Here is a 20,750-nt window from a genome sequence, read left to right as displayed (position 1 = left end):
CCACTACTCCAAAGTGTATATAAGAACCACCTGCTATTTTTTTTTATGTCTCGTGTAGCCTGTTTTGGAGTGTGCATTAAAGTCCGAGCATCTCGAGGTAGTGTGTCACCGTGATCACAATCACGTAGTATTTGCAGCAATGTATTAACAGACTTTTGTGTTATATTTTCTTCCATCACCCTTAAAGAAAGCCTGTCACATAAATTAGAAGCACTTTTATCAGATGTCTGTGATTCATCATTATTTACTTCAATTAAATCTAAATTATTAGTGTCATTCAAATTCATATCTTCCTTTATCTCATTATAATGAGATAGAGGAAGATGTGAATTTGAAGAAATATCCATTGGAAAATTGCATGTAAGATGATCTTCGATTAAGGATGTAGAATAAGTGACTGTAATATTGTTTTCTAGATTATTATTTGATATTTCATTCCCCAAGGCACAAGTATTTTCAGCATTGCTCGAATTGTGAATGCTATAAAACTGTATTCGTGAGCGAATCAGTTGATTTCTTCTGCGTTTTGATATAAAACGTATATCCTTCGGCATTTTTATTCTTATATAATTTAATTCAAATCTGAAAAAAGATGTGATGATACTTTAATTAAAGATTATGCACAGTAAAAAATATAGTTCTGTTAAATAATTATAAAAAAAAAAGAATTAAAAAAGTGAGGTTAGATTAGGTTATAATATATATATATATATTATTGTAATAATATATTTAATTTGTTGAGTATATATAATTTATAAAAATCTTTATTATTTGCATAAGAAATTAGATTTATTTAAAATTAAAAAATTGTTTAATACGTAATTTAAAAATATATAATGAATATATAATTACCTCTGAACACGACACGCACGAAACAGATCACAATAAACGCATCAATATAATTAATTCTTCTTTTTATATCTACTTTTATTAAATTATTATGACCAAAAGAGAGAGCGCCCGGGTCTAATAAATAATTTTGACCGGTCGCAGATAAAACATACAAACTTAAGTGTCAATTGACAAATTCACAAAAATAATATGTAAGACCGTGCCATTGACAAGCCAGTCGAGTTTTTCACGCATGCACAGCATATACGCGGCATGTGTTGCATACGTGTTACATGAATTTATTGCAGAAATATATTCTGAATGTAAAATTTATAATATTACATTTAACTTATATGTTATATAACTTACATGTAATTTTATGGTAACTTGTTATATTATTTTTGAATAACAATTTACATTACTGTTATATTGGACAAACGTAAAAAATGTAATTTACTTGTTACTTCAGAGATATTACATAACTGTTATATTGGACAAACGTAAAAAATGTTATATTACTTGTTACTTCAGAGATACATAACTGTTATATTTAGTGTTTAGTGGGAAGTATACAGAGGTCACCTCCATAGAAAATAAAATAATGGTAACAAATGTAAAAATGTTGGTAGCGATGGAGCGACGACACAGTCGTACATAGCATTTTAGCTGTGTACGCTTGTGTCGACTTGTGTCATAAGGTTTGTTCTTTATTGCTGCACTGAGTTCACAGTGCACTGCACTGAACTAAACTAGTGCAAGCGCGGGGACAAGCTGGTATAAGCTAGTGAGTAAGTGTATAAATGTAAAATAATATTAAAATTATCAAAAATATTTAACAAAAGAAAAGAGGAAACATGTTGGGTTTATATACAAATATTATATAGAGGAATATGTATGTATGTATATTTATTCCGCTGCCCCTAAGGGATTGCGGGGCGTTTTCAAGGGACCGCCAAACCCCTCACAGCCACCCATCTATCTTCAACCTCTCTTTACAATACTTCCTTAATACAATACATCCGATCCTCCTCTTTTTCTCTCTTCTCCTCTCGTGTCATCCTTCCTTCCTTCCTTCCTGTCTCCCAGTCCTCTGTTTCCTCTTCCTTCTCCCCTCCTTCTTTCCTCTCACCCTCACCCTTTTACACAATTTTCTCATCCCCCTAACCTGGCCAATTGGAGACCTCACAATAATCTAACCTAACCTCCCTCACCCTTTCCCCCTCTCCCCTCCTCCTCTGCTCCACTTCCTCTTTATCCTCACTCCCCCTCCTACCCAACTACAGCCCTCCCTCCTCCTCCGCCTCTCCCCTTACCAGCTCCATACCTTTATCTTTTGACCGACTCTCCTCCCTCGCTATCCCACCCCCATTCCTCCCCGTCTATTTCTATCTTCCTATTCCATACCCTTACCGCCTTCCCTTTCTTTTCCTCCTCTCTCGCCCATTCTAACATTTTCCACCTTATTCTCCTCTCCTCCATCGTCAAATCTTCGTCTATGCCAACTCCCCACCTTCTCCTAAAATCCCACTTTCTTTCTAACAGCTTTTCCCTATCCTTCTCTTCTTCCAATTCCGCTATCAGCACTTTCTTTCCCCTTTCCCCCGTTCTTTCTCTAACTTCCCTCACCTTCACCTCCTTTCCTACCGCCGATGCCATCAACCATTCCATCATCATTCTTCTTTCTTCCTCATCATCCCCCTCTATCCCTCTCCAAATTATATTCTTTTTCCTAATTCTTCTCCTCTCTATCTCCTCTCTTCTCTCTCTCCTCTCTTTCTCTTCCCCCTCCCTCTAATCTCTTCTTTCTTTCTAACGCCCTCCCTTCCCACTTCCTCCCTATCCTATCTTCCTTTCCGCCCTCTTCCCTCCCCCCTTCTCCTTCCTTTTTCTCTCTATCTTCCCTCTTTACCTCTTCCCTCCCCTTATCCTTTCTCCTAACTTCATCCTCTTCCATCAACTTCCACCACCAGTCCCTCTTATTTCCCTCCTCATTTCCCCCCGCCCCTCTCTCTACGCTTACTTCTCTCCTTTCCCCCCCCCGACTCTTTCCTCCTCCCTATTATCCCCTTCTGTCTCACTCCTCTCACCCGCCCCCTCTCTCCCTTTCTCCATTTTCCCTTCCTCTTTCACCTTCCTCTTTCTCACCTCCGCTCTCTCATCCTCACCCGATGTCCTCTCTCCTCCTTCCTCCTCGTCCTCTTCTCTCTTCCCTTCTCTCTTCTTCCCGCCTGCGCCTACATTCTTCTCTCTTCCTCCGCTCACCCCCTTCACCGGCATATCTCCTCCTCTCTGCCTTTTGCTCACACACCCTTCTCCTTCCGCCACCTCTTCCCTCCGCTGCACTACCTCCTTCCTGCCATCTTCCATCCGCTCTCCTCCAAATCTTCTCCCGTCCTCTCCCGCTCTTCCCTTTCTTCCATTCTTTCCTCACCTTCCTCCTCTTTCCTCCGCTCTCCTTTTACCACATCGCACCACCTCCTGTCCTCTCCGCTCTCCGACTCCTTCTCTTTGCACTCCTTCCTCTCTTTTCTCCTTTCCTCTTCCATTCTCTCCTCCCCTTGCATGCTCATCCTCCATAACCTCTCACTCGCTTCCATTCTCTCTAACCTTTTCTCCATTCCTCTTCTCCTTTCCTCCTCCACATTCTCCCTCTCCGTATTCCTCTCCATCTTCAACATCTTCTCCATCATCCTCCTTATCTCCTTTATCTCTCTCACTCCGTCTTTTATCCACTCCATCTTCCGGTTCCACTCTATCCAACCAACTCTGTATGAAATCTGCCACCGATCTGTATCACACTCTCTCTTCCTCTTGCCTTTCTCTACTTCTGTACTTCTACACCCACGTGCACACTTTTCCGACCACCTGTTTCCGCTCTCTCTGCCGCTATCACGGCGCCCTCGATCCTGCACGTGTCTCTCCTCGCTACATCCAACGCCCTCTCTGACAACGCCTCTTCTCCGTACTACCGCACTCTTCCTTATCCTCCTTTTACCGACGCCTCTCCTTTTCCTCCACGTCATCGTTCTTCATCCCGTGCTTATCTTTCCTTCTTTCCACACTCCAATTTTTCATCCGCCAGTGCTCCTCCACCGTTCCATCCTCTTCTTTCCCTTCGCGGCCACTTACTTCATTGCTCCCAAGCCATCTCCTCCTCACCCATTTTCCGCCTCATCCTCTCTATACCGCCTCCACTTCTCACCTAAATTCGGAGCACCGACCGTCGCCTGTCACTACTCCGACGGCCATCTTCCAACCCCCATATAGAGGAATAAATAAATCAATTTTGAAAAGATTTTAAAATTAGTCGAACAATTTGTAGAAATAAAAAATGCGCACGAAAATAATTTAAAATCTAATTTATTAAAATATTGAGATATTATTTATTAAATTTTCATGAAAATGTATTCTATATACTATTATCAATTACTATTTTGATCGATAATAATTCTGAAAACGTAATTTTAGTTTCAAATTTATTTGTTACTATAATTTGTAAAAATATGACGAATTTGAATTTATTATAAAAATTTTTTAATATCGCTCACGTTTTTTTCTGGTCCAGGTAAAACTTTTTATTTTAGTAGTTATACAATCGGAAGTCGAACTGCTGTAAAACTTATTCAACTCAAACTATTAACTAAATTTTATTATACTTTATACATTTAAAACGAGATAATACTTGAACGATGAAAAAAAATAGAAATAAATTTTCAAAAAATTCAAAATAATACAGTACTTATTATTTATTACAAAACTGAGAAAATATATACTTTATACTGATTTTATTCACACTTATTTACAATTTCTTTGAATAGAATTGACAGTCATTGACAGAGGGTTTAATTATCTTATTAAAATCTCTCTTTTATATTACTTTCGTTACAACAAAAACATGAATTTCGTAATCGAAGGTGATCGATATCGGTTAATTCTTGAAGTGTATCGAAATCTTTACTTAAGAATAAATAAAATTATCCAGAATAAGCGAGATGATCGATATCTGTCAGGAATAGTTAAGGGAAACGTTTGAGCAGAATAAAAAATGTTTTGTGAAGAAGTGTGAAAGCACACTTTAGTCGATAGTGTGTCGCCTTTCAGATGTCTCGTCTGTTTTTATAAAAATTAATAAGTATTTAATTAATTTTAATTAATATTACTAATTATATTGATATTTTTATGAAAAATATCGATGATTTAATTATTAAAATTCTAGTCTATATCTTACATCTTACTGATTGTGTTACTCAAAATGTAATTGATAAAATCAGTAATAATAATTGTACATATTTGTGAAATGTAATTTTTAAAGAAAACTATTTTGCATTGCAATTTTTTGAGAGACGTCTTCATACAAATACACACACGTACACACAAATACAGAAATACGAATACAGACACAAACTCAAACACGCAAAGTACATAATTTATATATTATATATTGTAATTTATATATATTAATTTTTAGATATTATTGTCTGGGCAATTACAGCAGAGTAGATATGGGCCACTATAGCGAGTCAAAACAAACCCCCATCACTCGGCCACTGGCGCCAGAGGGGCGTGGCTAGACACGGCTTTTCGATCGCTGATTGGTCTATTTGTTTATTGGGGTCATTAGACCCAGGGTTCTGATAGGCTCTCTCCATAGTAGCCCAGCATTCTGATTGGCTGATTTTTTTTTGGAAAGATGGTGGGTGAGTAGGGAGGGTTTTGGAAAAAGCCGACAAAATGGCGATAAAAATCGAGGTATAGCGAAGCCGGCGTGGGGGGTTTATGACACCTCGACCGTCTATGATAGGCTCTAATTATAGTGGCCCAGCACGCTGATTGGTTGATTTTTGTATTCGGTGGTGAAGGGAGAGAGCGGACAGGGTTTCTGAAAAAAAGCCGACAATATGGCGATAAAAAAATCGAGGTATAGCGCTGCCGTCGTGGGGTTTATGACACTTCGCACGTCGCACGTCTACCTGTAGCGATAGAGCGGATAGGCCCCGGTGACTATGTATAGCGCTGAAAAAAAGATAAAAAATATGAGTATGCACTAATTTCGACTGACCGGTTACTCAGTGTCGTATTGTCAAATATCGTCAGCACCGTCGGTAACAAAAGAAACAAAAAATAAATAAAAAATACAATTGGCCAGCGTCCGTTTACAATTTCAACTAATCGCTTACTCAGCGTCGCATTGTCGGATATTATTGGCAGCTCAGATCACAAAGGAGGCCTAAGAGAAAACACGTGCGTTCGAGTTCGTATTTAGTAACGCTATGTCCAGGTTTTATTGCTGAAAAGAATAAAATTATTTCGAAGTAAAGGGAGGATAGAGAGAAGGAAAATATTAGACAATTTGAAGTACAAAATTTTACTTTATGCTACTTTTTAAATAAAATTGATATTATTACATAGACGTGATACATAATATATATTTTCTTTATAGCTTATTACACTTAAAATTACAGGAACAAAACATTTTATAAATGTTACAATTATTGTTACAATTATTACTAATACTTTATACAAATACTACAACTATTACAATAATTTACATTACTTTCCTAAAAAATGTATAAAATTCTTATATCCTACTTTGAAAGAAAGACGTGGAAGACCGAAGAAAATACGCGAGGAAAGAATATTATTATTCCGATGATAAATAACCGTACGAAACTGAATAACGGCTATTAATAAATCTACGTTTTACCAATACTGGTGCGCATATTTTCGTCTCGTCCTGCGTTACAATTTCATGAAACGCGGTGCGTCGAATTGCTCTAAAACATAGATTTATTGTAGTTTCATTTTCTTCTTCTCCTACGTCATCTTCTTTTTCTTTTTCTTGATTCTTTTCTCGCGCTAATAATAATTTTTTAATGCTCTTAAAATTAACGTGCTGCGAATTCTCGTAATTAAGGGTTATTCCTTTAACTTTACAAGTCTCATATTCACAGCCCCCGGGTATTCGCACAATGTAGGCGTAAAATTTTGGGCCACCGGACACGAACTCTTCGATGTAGCTATCGCGACCGTAGCTCTCGAGCTCGTTGGTCATATCGCCTAAAAAATTACCCGTGCACGGCTCATATTCATGCGGATCACCGGTGCTCACATAAATACAGGAATCGGTATCGTAATATAACACGCGGCGATCTAAACGCTCTAAATATTCGTATAATTTTAATCGTGCTTGCGCGGTCGTATATGCAGCTATTACTACGTTGGTTATCGGTGAAGGTACGACAGCCTCTTGTCGCAATCGCCACGAAACATATATTACCTCGTCGTTTACAGGTAATCTCGTGCTCGGGATTTGTTAATAATGACATAAAACGCTGCTGCGTTTTAACGACTTCGGTGTTCGACAAATTGGATCGTTGGCCAAATTTTCCCCAGAATGAATTCAAACAAAGCTTCGCGACCGAACGTAAACCGGGGTTTCGCGCTATGTTACGCTTATCGAGAACAATACCCTCGGTTTCCCCGTACTTCCTCAGATATTGCTCTTTAGCGTCATCGTCCTCGCATTCGCTCGGCCACCCACTTGCTTCCTGTTTAAGTTGTAGAAATGAGTTTATATATTCGGCGAACAATCCACCTTGCCGTGTTTCGCGATTGTATTGACTAATTTCATATTGCCAAATTTCATTTACTTTTATCACAAGATAACCCTTTTCGATGGCCTTGCGTAATTCGCAGGACACCCACGTGCCCTCGAATTCGCGTTCGCTAGGACGCTCGTGCGTACACGCCGACTGCGAAAATGTTTCGCAGCAACTGCGACATAAGGCAAATAACAATTTTCCGTGCGAGCGATACGGAAATACCGGATGAAATAAATCGCGCGGTGGAAGTACTGTACAACGTACGAGGCCTTCGACAGAGTCAAAATTATAATTCGGTGCTGTTCCGATTAAAGTGGAGCATTCATCTCCGATATAAATGACAGGATGGCCGATAGGGAAAGCACCCGTCTTCAATACATACGGGTACAAAAAACATACGTCCACGTAACGTATTTTCTCCGCACCCGAAATTTTGTAAAGTGTCGCGATATTTCCCGTACGTCCACCGAAAAATGCGTCGCGAGGATCGAGCGGTGCTGTTTCCAGCAACGGATGCTTCTCGAGAAATTCGCGCATCTCGCGATTATCCCGCATTTCTCGATCGAAAGCACATTCCCACTTTTCTGTCATCAAGTACCCCTGTTGTCGAAGTCACCACGAGATCGCGAGAGTTCGCTCGTATCGCGAGTCAATCGTGTTTCTACGCTCCATAGCCGACGGAAGCGGTCTATCGCGATTTATCGGAAAGCACGAAGTACATCCATGCCAAAAGCAGCCGTGGAATTGCAACACGTGACGAGATGTTATCCCCGTTTCCGATGTCTTTTCATAATAACCGTCGACGAGTGTGCCGTCGTTCGTGCGATATTCACGTGCACGCCCTGCGTGGTTTATAGGATGACCGAGCTCGCGCTCCTTCCATATCAACCACTGCAGAGCTTTACGCGAATGCGTGTTCGCTTTTCTGTAGCCGCCTGCTGGAATGACACCTATCGTATTCGTGTGTAAGAAGTTTTTCCGAAAAACTGTCATACACGTCGAAGCAATAGTTGTACATTCCTCGAACGGGCATACATTTCCGCGATCTATAAAAATTTTTCTAAACGCCATGCACGCTCGTCGAAGTATATCAACATCGGTACGGCAATATTGCACTATCTCGCGTTGAAAAGCAAACACAGAGTTTTTTAGCCGCATGTCAGTGTGCCACGCGAGAAAGCGTTCGCGCTCTTTCGATTTCATGGTTTCGGGAGAGTAGTAATGCGCGGCGGGTAATGGTCCAACATACATTTGATTTTCGACAGTATAAATAAGTGCGGAAATATGCCTTTATCCGCTGTATCCTCCAGCCCGAAAGCTTTCGGCAACTCGGATAAACGCATCGGCATATAATTTACGCTATCGATAAACTTTGTATGTCCAACCGTTAATACGACGATTTTAGTTCCGTTCAGAATAACTTTCGGCACGAGATTGACGCTATTTTCCACAATATGTTTCAAAATAAATTGAGCGTCGAACGCTTTCGCATTATGCGCTATGCATATGATCTGTTTGAAATATTTCGTCCTTCGCGTTGCGAAATCGACAAAATATTTCACCGGATCATTACGAAACACGAACTCTCGCACTCCGCACCAGCGACAACGCACGGACATGTCATTGTTTCGCGCGCACGCTTCGCAAATTTGTTGCGCGACGCAGAGTGTCGGAACGTGTTTTTTTACTGACGTCGTACCTTCGATCGTCTCGTCCTGCCGCGTTTCGAAATCGTAAAACACAAATGCTACGCGTCCTTTTCTGTCTTTATATGAAAATGTGCTCGTTTCCTCATTATCAATTGTGCTTTTTTCCTCTTCGACGGCTGTATCTACTGACGTTGTCGTCGCTTCTACTACCGGAGGCGATGTCGACGACGATAGTCCGGAGGAATTAACGACGCGTCGAAGAGGCCTCATATAGCATAAATGATTTCGAGGTTGCGCCGAATGACATAATCTGCAGTAAGAAACTCCGCATTCGTGTTTCGCTTTCGCTTTAACTACGCACCCGCATTTATCGCAAAATCGTAGGACACTACAAACACTGGCGGACGATCTACCGTCATATGATTTTTCACTACGATGACGCTCGAAACACGTTGCACCGTAAAACGTCCGATTGCACGCGCCGCATTTTACGTTTCGTACGTCAGAGTGATCGCACGCCGGCACGGTAAAACAACGCGGGCATTTATTTGAGCATCGGTGACCGCTACCTCTATCGTTTCGAAAGCCTACATTGCACGCTACGCAATAATTACGAGAACCCGCGGCGGCTTTTAAATTTAATATAGGGCTGTAATGACGTGAATCCTCATAATACATAATATTTAGCGGATAAGAGGATTCACGTCCGAGAGAAGCGAGTATCGCTGTACCGTCATAGAACGGTTTCTCACCGCGACCGAAAGTACTAAAATTATATACGACGATAGCGATATTGTCTGCGGCGAGATATCGCTGGAAGCGCTCAATTTCATAAACCCCGCATCCCTCTTCGGATATTATTACATCGGGATTTTTTGTTAATTCTAACGCCCACTCGCGCTGTAACACCGATTGCTGATGTCTTACTCTATTCCATTTTTCGTGTAACTCTCCCATACGAATGTTACCGCGTTCGCAATAAGTTTACGCTATTACGAGAGACCGGGGAAAACACAAGTTGTCGGAATTATTTATTTGGACTATTGAGCGCTTCGCGATATTTTCTCGCGTTAATGCGACACGCCCGCGCCCCAAAGGAACAGAGATGTTGTAAATAAGTACATTAAATTGTTCCGCGATATCGAGTCCTCCCGCGCTCTGCGCTACCGCGCTCACAAGGTCCCAAGTATCCCCGTGGGTCAAATCACGCACTGGACGAAAGGATAAACCCGCGGGTCCGTGAAATTCGGCGAATCGAACGATAATCCTACATAATCACCCAGTTCACTCGAATTTATCGCATATTCGTGAATTTTTCAAAACGCATTTTCTAAAGAACGATAAATATCTCCGCCTTCGGGTAATGGACGTATCGCGAAACTCCGATTACCCCAAATCTCCTAAATCTACGGGCATTTTCACTAATCAAATTTATATAATTAAAATTATCGCCGACCTGCTGTTGCTGTTGTTGTGGTTGCTGTTGCGATTGTCGTTGGTCCTCCTCCTCCACCTCCTCTTCTCCATCTTCCGTCTCAGACGAGGTATTATCAAGATTTTCCTCTTCATTCTCCCCCCTCGTGATTACTTCTTCATTATTCTGCGAGTGTGATAATAATGTTCTCTCAGACGCGTTGTTTTGTCCACATCCTCTACCCCCTCCGCCGCTTTGTACTATCGAAAAAAGAAAATTGTAAAATTGAATATAAATTGTATAAAATACTATAATATTGCTTTTATTTTATGTTCGAATTTAATCTTTGCACAGCCGCTAGTGTTATATTACAACGAGATAACTCACCTCGTGGTGATAATCGTCGTATCTCGAGTAACGCATCCCGCTCTCCTGCCGCTAATATTTCGGAGAATAGATAATCGGCAAGCGACGAATTGCTAAAAATTTAAATTTGTTTAAGATTAAATTCGAACATAAAAATTTAGCAAAAAGTAAAACAACTTCGTTACCTTCCACGCGGGGATCGTATTCGCCTTCTTCGTCCTGCTCATAATTTTCTGCCTCCATTTCTTCTTCCTCTTCGTCATTTTCCTCCTCGTCTTCTTGCTCCTTTTCCTGATCCATTTCTAATTTTTAATATTTGAAATTTTGTTATAAAAATAATATATAATTATAGTCTTATATTACTTCGTATATTCAAATTTCAGCGCTTTGTACTTATATTTTTAAATATCGTCTTACCTTGTGTGAACACTTCGCTATCCGCTGAGCTTACGCCAAATATAGAATCGTTGTCGTCGCCGTCGTCAACGTCGTCATTGACGTCGTTGGTTTCGATGTTATTATTACTATTAACGACTACAATATCATCTTCGTCGTCTAAAATAATACATTTATATATTAAGATTATTACAAATTTTTTATATTTCTTTTAAAAATATTTTTATTATTTTTTCTAAAAATGTTAACTTACCAGAAATATCAATAACAGCAATCGGAAAATTTTCCGGTGGGTGTATTCGTGCTCTTCCTGAAAATATTTAATTTTTTATCAGTAACTGTTATATATTTTTACAAATAATTATTATATATTTTTAGCCCTGTAAACTTACGCGAAGGTCCTGCCTCGGGCTCTTCTTCCGCTCGACGTCTTCGGGTGGGGGGTACTACGGCGAGTTTTACAGAAGTATTCCGCGCTAGGAATAATTAAAAATGATTTAAAATTTAGGTTTATAATTTAATCACGGTCTCATATTTTTTCTCGTCGAAAGAATGGAATAAAATAATTACCTGTTAACTGTATTCTACGTTGATTCGCTACTAGTAGATACACTGAGAGAAAAGTGTCTGATATTTGCAACTATAATTGCATAGTAAAATAATTATAGTTGGGATTTTCATTTTTATAGTTATGATTTCTATAATATTAGTAAAAGTAACCTTACATGTATGGTTCTGACAAATAATGTAAAAATTTTACTATAAATTATAATAATTTGAAATATTAATATAGTAAAATATTAAGTAACAAATGGTAAATTAAATAAACCATTTTTTATAATAATCACAATTACAATTATAGTATATGTATCTATAATGTTGATATCAGTTCTACTATTTATTGGTAATAATAACTAAAAAATAAGTAAGAAAAGATAACTAAAAACATTAGTTTATATGACTACATTAATAGCTTGTTTAACTATATTTCTAATTACAAATTTACTAAAGATATGAAAAAAGAACAAAGAGAATAGTTACACAAGTAATCATTTATGCACAATGCATATAACTATAACAAAAGTATATTTTAGAGAAACCACATTTATAAATAACAATTTATCATTTTTCCCAAAAAATTAAAAAAAATAAAAATCGTTTATAAAATTACCAAAAAAGTTAATTTTACTATTATATGAAATTATTATTATATGTTGTAACATGCAAAGATTGAGATTGGAAATAGAAAATTGGAATTTTATTAATTAATATATGAAAAGAAAGGCTCTCGAAATTATAATACCAAACTACAATGACATTGCTGCGCGATGTAAACTGCAGTTAATACTGCTATACGAAATGCTACGAATAATTTTATCTTTTTTCTATATTCTGTGAAGATTAAAGATAAAATGTTTCAAAACATTCGTAACGCAGTCTTTATCGCAGCCGTAGTCGGTCAAATAGCCGCTTTCTGTAAAACAAACATCGAGTCGCTACTGTCATATCGTTGCCATACAGAGATGCCAGATTTGGCACCCGGTAATATATAGGCACATGGCACACAGAAACGCTTGCCGCGCGGCAAGAAGCGACGCGATAGGCAATCAACGTACCGCTTTTTAATAAGAGCTGTAAGTTTATTGGCTACCGCGTCGCTTCTTGCTGCGCGGCAAGTATTTCCGTGTCCTGTGCGCAGATAGCGGCAGTCGGCAGCACTGATTGCGAGTACTGAGCATTACTATTGTCCGTTTCAGCAGCGTGTACGCAACGCAACGTGCACGTACACGTTTGTTTAGAACAATCCCGAAATCGGACTATCGGACGTGTTATCGGGCAACAAAGAGATTTATACGTGAAAACATTGATAAATTATGTGAATGTAAAGTGTTTGTAAAGTGAATGTAAAGTGAAACGAAATTATTACAAAGGATTCGTTGTTTAGAAGAAGTAAGTAGTTATAACAACAAAGAGAATCTTCATATATAATAGCACAAACACATTCTTTTTTTAATTGCGAGAAAATATTTTATCTACTTAACCTAACGTAATATGAAATAATATTGGAAAGTTCTTGTCTTTTAGTGAACAATTCTTGCAATTATCGATACTTTAATATAGATAGATAGATAGATATGCGTTTATTCGTCCCCTCAGGGTTTGAAGGCGCTTTTAAGGAGCGGTCCCGAACCTTTACAAAGTAGTCTCATTCCCCTTCGCGACCTGGCCATATGCGACCCTTACAACCTCTTACCCCCCTCCCTCACGGTTCCCATCCCCTTCCCCTTCCCCCTGCCTTCCTCTTCATATCCTCCCGCCTCTCGTATCTCCTTCCTCTCTCCTTCCCTTCTGCATTCCTCTATCCTTGACCTTCTTATTCCTTGCGGTTTCCTCCTCTCCTTGTCTTCCTTCCGTCTCCCCCTCATCTCAGTCAAACATCTCGTCTCCGCACATCCTTCCTCTGTAAAGCATAACGAAACAAGACAGAGCATGACAAGAACATGACAAGAACCAGATAAGATACGATCACCGTTCTCCATCTCCACCCCCTCCTGACCTCCCTTCCAGCCTCTCCCCCTCCCTTTCCCTCCTGCCTTATACCTCCTCAACCTCTCTCCACACCTCCACCTCCTCGTCCCACTTCCATTCCCTGCCCTCCACCCATAATCCCCTGCTATCAAACTCTACCCTTTTTCCCCTTCCCCTCTCTAACCTTGCTCTCTCCTTGATCCTCCACTTCATTTTCCTCTGTTCCCTCGTTAGATCCTCGTCCACTTCCATTCTCCACCTTCTCCCAATCTCCCCTCTTTTTTCTAAGATCTTATCCCTATCTCCCTTCTCCTCCATTATGACCAACAGCCACCTCTTTCCCCCTTCCCCTATCCTCTCCTCCACCCCTCTCAACTCCACCTTTCTTCCCAGGATCCTTTCAATCAGCAGTTTCAGAAGCCTACTCCTTTCTTCAAAACTATCCCCTTCTATCCCCCTCCACACCAGGTTCCTCCTTCTCCTTTCCCTCCTCACCTGCTCCTCCAATTTCTCTCTCGCCTCCCTTTCTCTCTCCCTCTCCTCCTCTTTTTTCCTTTTCCTTTCTATTCTGTCCTCTAACTTCTTCCATAACTCCATTCCCCCCTCCTCCTCCTCCGCCTCTTCTTCCTCCACACTCTTCCACCAGCTATCCCCCTCTTAACCCCCTTTTGCTATCCTATCCTCCTCCTTATCACCTTTCTCTCCTTTTCCTCCCCCCTCTCCTCCCCTCATCCCTCTCTTTGCCCTGATACCCTTCGCAATCTTACCCCCCTTCCTCCTCTCCATTCTCATACCCTCCATCATTCCCCCTTCCCCTGTCTGCTCTTTCCACTCTCCCCCCTCCTTGCCCTCTTCGACCTTATTCTTCCCTGCTTCTCCCCCTATCATTTTCCCAATCCCCTTGTCGCTCGCCCCCTCACTTTCCTCTCCCTCCCCCTCACTTCCCCTGATCACTCTACGGCCTCTTTTCTCTTCTCCCCCTTCGCCCTTTTTCCTCCTCTCAGCATCTTCCTTCTTCCTCCCCTTTTCCTCGCTCCCTGCGTCTGCACCTACGGCCTCTTCCTCTGTCCTGCCTCCTCTCCCCTGCCTTCCAACCTGTCATCTTCTTTCTCCTCCTCTTCCCGTGCTTTCCCTCCTCTCTCTCTCTCTCAAAAGTCTCAGCTCCCTCTCAATCCCTCTCATTCCTTCCACAATCCCGCTCAAGCCTTTCCTTATCCCCTTCAGCTCACTCAACCAGTCCTCTTCCCAACCCATAATCTCACCACTTTCTCTCTGTCAGCCTTTCGATAATGCGACCTCCACGCACTACTGCGTATCACTATTAGCCCCTCGCAACATGTGCTCGCGCACGTGGCCCGCCGGCTTTCCTGTATCGCCATCACCTGTAGTCCCAGCATCTCGTTCTACCGCCGGCCGATAACACTCTCCTCCGTCAATTCCTTCCCTACCGACCATTCCGTTCCCTAGTTCTTCTTCTTCATCCGTTCCTTCATCGTGCTCCTTCCTTGCCGACTCCTTCCTTCTCTCAGTTCCACTCTCTTCTACTCTCCCTTCCCGTCGCCGGCGCCCTCTTCCTTACTTTCCACACTCTTTCCTTTTGCTCCATACACCTTGCGCCCTCTCTGCTGCTTTCTTCTGCCTCCGTTCCTCTCAGTCATTTCCTTCCTCCTCCCCTCCTACCTCTCTCTCCTGCCGTCATGCTTCTATTTGCTCCGACTTTTCCTTCCTCTAGATCCTTTCTTCTACTCCATTTCCAGCTTTATCTTCAATTGCCCACCTTCCTCTTCCTTATATCCCTTCGTCCATCACTCCTCCAGCCTCCACCATCACTCTCACCGCCGACAAGCCCGTCAAAGCTCAGAGCTCCAAAAACCACCTGTCCACTAGACGACCGCCATCTTCGTTCTCCGATACTTTAATATATATGTTGCAAATATATTCGGAAGATGTTTTTGAGACGTACGTCTTCGAAATGTCCTCTGAATGTCTTTAAGCTAATCTATGTGCTCTTTGCTTTCTGTTGCTTATTTTTTACCTCTTCTTTTATGGCTTTTTCGTGCTGTTTTTCAACAATCGTGTTATTCGTCACATATTTCTTGTCCCTTCTAGAGTTCGTCATTAACGAACTTTAGAAAGGACAAGAAAAACGGTATAACAAAGCCAGAAAGCAAGAGATAAAAAGCAAGCAACAGAAAACAAACAGCACATTGTAGATTAGCTTTTTTGGACATGCATGTTGTCTAAAAAAATATAGCGTTGAATAATTTACGTTACATATTTTATAGATTAAAAATATCTCTACAAGTACGATGTCAAACAACTTTATTGAAGAGAAGTTAGAAGCGTGGGGTCTTCATGAATATATTGAGAAATTTAAAGGTAATTATTTTATTTTAATAATATAAGACATGATAATTATGTCGCATTTTTCATTATTTAGATGAGCAAATTGATGAGGAAGCATTCCTATATATGCCTGAATCTATGATAAAAGAATTAATACCTATAATCGGAAAACGTTTTTGTTTTCTTCAAAATCGAAAACAATTACTGCGTGAAAATGAAAATTTAGTTTTGGTAAGATAATTTTTATATCATATTTCATATTTGTTAGACTTTTTATATTTGCATTTCTTATATTGAATCAATTAAAATTGTTTACAAATTAATATATCGATTTTTTTATACATTATAAAATTAAATAAAATGTCGGTATGATTTTTATGATTAATGTTTATTATATATTTGTTTCGAAATCTTTTGAAATACTATTAATTTTTTTACATTTTAAATTAAATTGAATTAAGCAATCTTTAACATATATTATTTATTATATTATAAATTTTTGGTTTTATTTCTTTATTTATTAAAATATTTATTTATGATTATTTGTGTGTGATTTAGGAAAGCTCATCAAATAAATTGTGCAAAAGTGAATCTGAGGATGCATGCAGTATAGCGAGTAGTTCTTCGATGAACTCAATTCAAGATCATGGAAAGGTATACATTTTTATATGAATTTTGCAACATTCTTTTCATGTTTATATGCTTTTGATGACTATTGTTGTGTGCCTCGAACAAGGCACTGGGGTTGCGCCGAATTAAGGATGAGGATCCTCGGGTCGACCGGGACGTCGTAGGAAGATAGGAAGATTATTCTCTCTTCTTTTGATTAAATATATTTTTATTTCGGATTGAATATGGTTTCGCTTTATTTCTCGTCCTTTCTTTAAATATATATTCGCGTAACATTCGATGAGCGTATATTCGTATTCCTCTCAATAATTCAGGTCGTTGTTAGTGAGTCTCGTTCTGATGTTCTGGTTTCTTATTAGCGACCACGTCTTGATGTTTAGGAATTGTATTCGAGACTCCGTCTTGATGTTTAGGAGTTTTATTCGAGACTCCGTCTTGATGTTTAGGAGTTGTATTCGAGACTCCGTCTTGATGTTTAGGAGTTTTATTCGAGACTCCGTCTTGATGTTTAGGAGTTGTATTCGAGACTGCCTTCGCGGGCGGGCTCTCCGTCCTATATCCTCTTTGTTTCTTGGATTTCTTTCGAGAGAGGCCCTTGGAAACAGGTCTCTGATTGGTTAACAATACTCACGCGTTTTTGGTCTAATTGCAAGCGAAGCAGGTCGAAGTCCCTGGTCTTCGCTTGCATCTCGCGGTTTCCGGTGCTTCGCGCGTGTCTCGCTGCGTTAGCGTTTTCACGCGACGAGCGTTTGTCGAGAGCGCTCTTTTATAAGCAAAAATGTTTTACAGTATTCTATAAAGATATTCAGTAAATTCTAATTTCTAATAACTACTGGTTATAGTTCGGGCTATAACATTCCTCCCCCGTAAAAAAAAGAAAAACGGAGGTACGAAGTTTTTCGCTTTCTTATCTTATTTTTGTTAAGATTATTTCTAATGCTACGTACAGTTATAATTCCCGTTTACAATGTAGTTTTATAATCGTTTCTTATTATTTTATTTTCGAGCTGACCGTCACATTGTATGGTTATCGTTTGTTCGGCGTCCGTCGAGTATAACCAGGTGTGCTCTTGGTGTAATGCTATCCATAACATGTGGGTTGAGACGTAGTGTCTTACATTACATTTGCTCTGATAATGTTGTCGCTGCGTATACATTTGAATTTCGCATGGTGCGTCTAAATCTACGCGGTGTATAGGTGAATTGCGTTACATATTGTGTATTAATTTTATTACAATTTCGCAATTCGCTTTCCGTCATTGTCGCATATGTTAATTTTTCTTTATCTATAACAATTATTTGATTATCTATTTTGATATAATTGTATACATTATTATAGGATGGTGTGGGGAATTTTATTACTTTTACAATATCATAGGTCGGTTGCGCAATTAAAGGGAAACGCAAAATAGTATATATTGTTGTCGGATCACAGTAAGTATATAACAGTAAGTATTAGTTTTCTATAAATAGCTTTAGTCTATTCGTATGCATGCGCACTGCTTTTCTTCCTTTTTTAATTGTGTAGTTTACGTCGGAATTCTTTTCGGTTATTACGTAAGGTCCTGCCCATAGTGCATCTAATTTTTTCGATCGTCCCCGTCGGAGCGTCTCGTCGTATACTAGTACTTTGTCGCCTATCTTAAATTTTGTTTCTTTCGCGGATTTATCGTAGTACCCTTTGGCTTTTATTTTGTCTTCTTTAATATTCTCTTTCGCGAGTTGATTTGACGCCCGTATTCTTTCTTTTAATTCTTGCGAGTAGTCGTCGTAACTATACGTTAGTTTGGGCGGTCTCGCTAGAGCTGTCGGTAGGTCCGCTTGATGCCCGTATACTAATTCGAAAGGTGTATGCCCCGTAGCCGTGTGGGGTCGTGTTATATGTAAACATTGCGTAGGGAATCCACTCGTCCCAGTCTGTTTGGTCGGCATTTATATAGTGTCTTAAATATTCGGCTAACGTACGGTGTGAACGCTCTAATGCTCCGTTGCTTTCGGGGTGATAAGCTGTTGTCTGAATTTTATCGATTTTAAGTAATTTGCACGTATTCTTAAATATTTCACTTACAAAATTTGTTCCTTGGTCGGTTAGAATTTTTTCGGGAATTCCGTATTCGAAAATTATTTTCGTGGCGAATTCTTTCGCGATCGTGTTAGCTTCTTGGTTTGCGATCGGTATCGCTTTGCTAAATTTTGTTAAATTATCTTGGAAAGTTAGTAAATATTTATTTCCGTTATTAGTAATTGTTAACGGTCCGACTATATCTAACGCGCATTTTTCGAATGGTTTACTCGGCGTGTCCGTAATAATGAGGGGTGCTTTTACTCGTCGCGATAATTTATTTTTCTGGCAGGATTCGCATTTCGAGATATATTTTTCGACGTCTCTTGTTAATCCTGGCCAGTTATGTTTTAATCGAATTCTTTTTATTGTGCGTTCGATTCCCTGATGTCCTCCTGTGGGTGCATCATGATATTCGTAGAGTATTTGTTGTTTCTCCTCTTCGGTATATACTCTTGCGTTATCGGCGAGTTTTTCTTCTCTCTCTTCTTCCTCTTCTTCTACTTTGAAGATTTCTCTCTTTCTTCTCTCGCTTGTATCTCGAGTTACGTGTCGACTTAGCGCGTCGGCGTTCGCGTTTGCTCGTCCGGCCTTGTGAATTATCTCGTAATCGTATTCTTCTAATTTTAATCTCCAGCGGATGAGTCTTGATCCGGGGTCCGTGACGTTAAATAGCCAAATTAGAGGTTTATGGTCGGTTATTATTTTAAATTTTGTTCCATAGACATATGGTCGAAAATGTTTAACTGCCCATACGATTGCTAACAATTCTTTTTCGGTCGTATTATAATTTTGCTCTGCCCGAGATAACACTCGGCTGGCGTAAGCGATAGGTCGGTCATTGCCTACCGGTCCCTGTGACAGCACGGCTCCGATTGCGTAGTCGGAGGCATCGGTGGTCACGTTGAATTCTTCGATGAAGTCCGGATATTTTAACACTGGCGCGGTCATTAATTTTTCTTTTAGGGTGTCGAACGCGATTTGTTGTTCGTTTCCCCATACAAAAACTTCCGTCTTTTTTGTTAGTTTTGTTAACGGTTTCGCGATTCGCGAGAAATCTTCAATGAATTTGTGATAGTAGCCCGCTAGTCCGATAAACGATTGTATGTCTTTTATTTTTTGTGGCGTCGGAAAATTTTTTACCGCGTCTAGTTTCGACGGATCGGGTAATATGCCGTTCTCGGAAATAATATGCCCTAAGTATATTACTTCTTTACGTAAAAATTCGCACTTTTCCGGTTGCAATTTTAAATTATGTTTTCGTAATCTCTGTAGTACTTCCACGAGTCTTTTGTTATGATCCTCTAAACTGGATCCGTATATTACGATGTCGTCGAGATAAACGAGACATCTGAGCCCTTGTATCCCTGTTAGTACCGAATTCATTAATCGTTGGAAGGTCGCAGGCGCGTTTTTTAATCCAAACGGCATTCGGTTGAACTCGTAGTGTCCATAGGGGGTTGAAAAGGCGGTTTTATTTTTATCGCGCTCAGCCATCGATATTTGGTGATATCCTGATGCTAGATCAAGCGTCGTAAAATATTTGGCGTTCCCTAACTGGTCCAATATATCGGTAATATTAGGCAGGGGAAATGAGTCGCCTATAGTTAAATCGTTAACTTTTCGGAAGTCTACTACCCTGAGTCTTTGTTTTCCTGACGCATCGGCTTTTTTCGGCACTACTAATAATGGAGCATTCCATTGACTCATGCTTGTTCTAATAATTTGGTCTTTTAGCATTCCTTGCACTTGCTTATTTACTTCTGCTTTATGCTTCTCGGGAAGGCGGTATGGTCTTACGTTGACGGGCGAGGTGTCGGCGCGCGTGTTTATCTCGTGCTTTATCGTCGCGGTGCATGTCAGTGGTTCTTCATTTAAATGAAATATATCGCTATATTCTTCGCATATCCGTTGTACTGAGCGTT

At 39.9% G+C, this 20,750-nt stretch overlaps 1 protein-coding gene across 1 annotated transcript; it reads right to left on the bottom strand.

Moving 5' to 3' along the window:
* Positions 1-5,635: 5,635 nt before the first annotated feature.
* LOC145938529 (uncharacterized) lies at positions 5,636-8,024 on the bottom strand. The gene is made up of 3 exons (XM_083042236.1): positions 7,109-8,024; positions 6,722-6,990; positions 5,636-5,710 (listed from the first exon to the last, which is right to left on the bottom strand). Exons 1-3 carry the CDS (start codon positions 8,022-8,024, stop codon positions 5,636-5,638), a joined length of 1,260 nt encoding a protein of 419 aa, XP_082898362.1.
* Between the last annotated feature and the right edge of the window lie 12,726 nt (positions 8,025-20,750).

This window comes from Prenolepis imparis, unplaced genomic scaffold, assembly GCF_030444845.1.
Source record: "Prenolepis imparis isolate NDT839.2.m4 unplaced genomic scaffold, iyPreImpa1.0 SCAF_1, whole genome shotgun sequence".
In the NCBI taxonomy this organism is placed as follows: Eukaryota; Metazoa; Arthropoda; class Insecta; order Hymenoptera; family Formicidae; genus Prenolepis; species Prenolepis imparis.
This window is presented reverse-complemented; position numbering and strand designations above follow the sequence as displayed.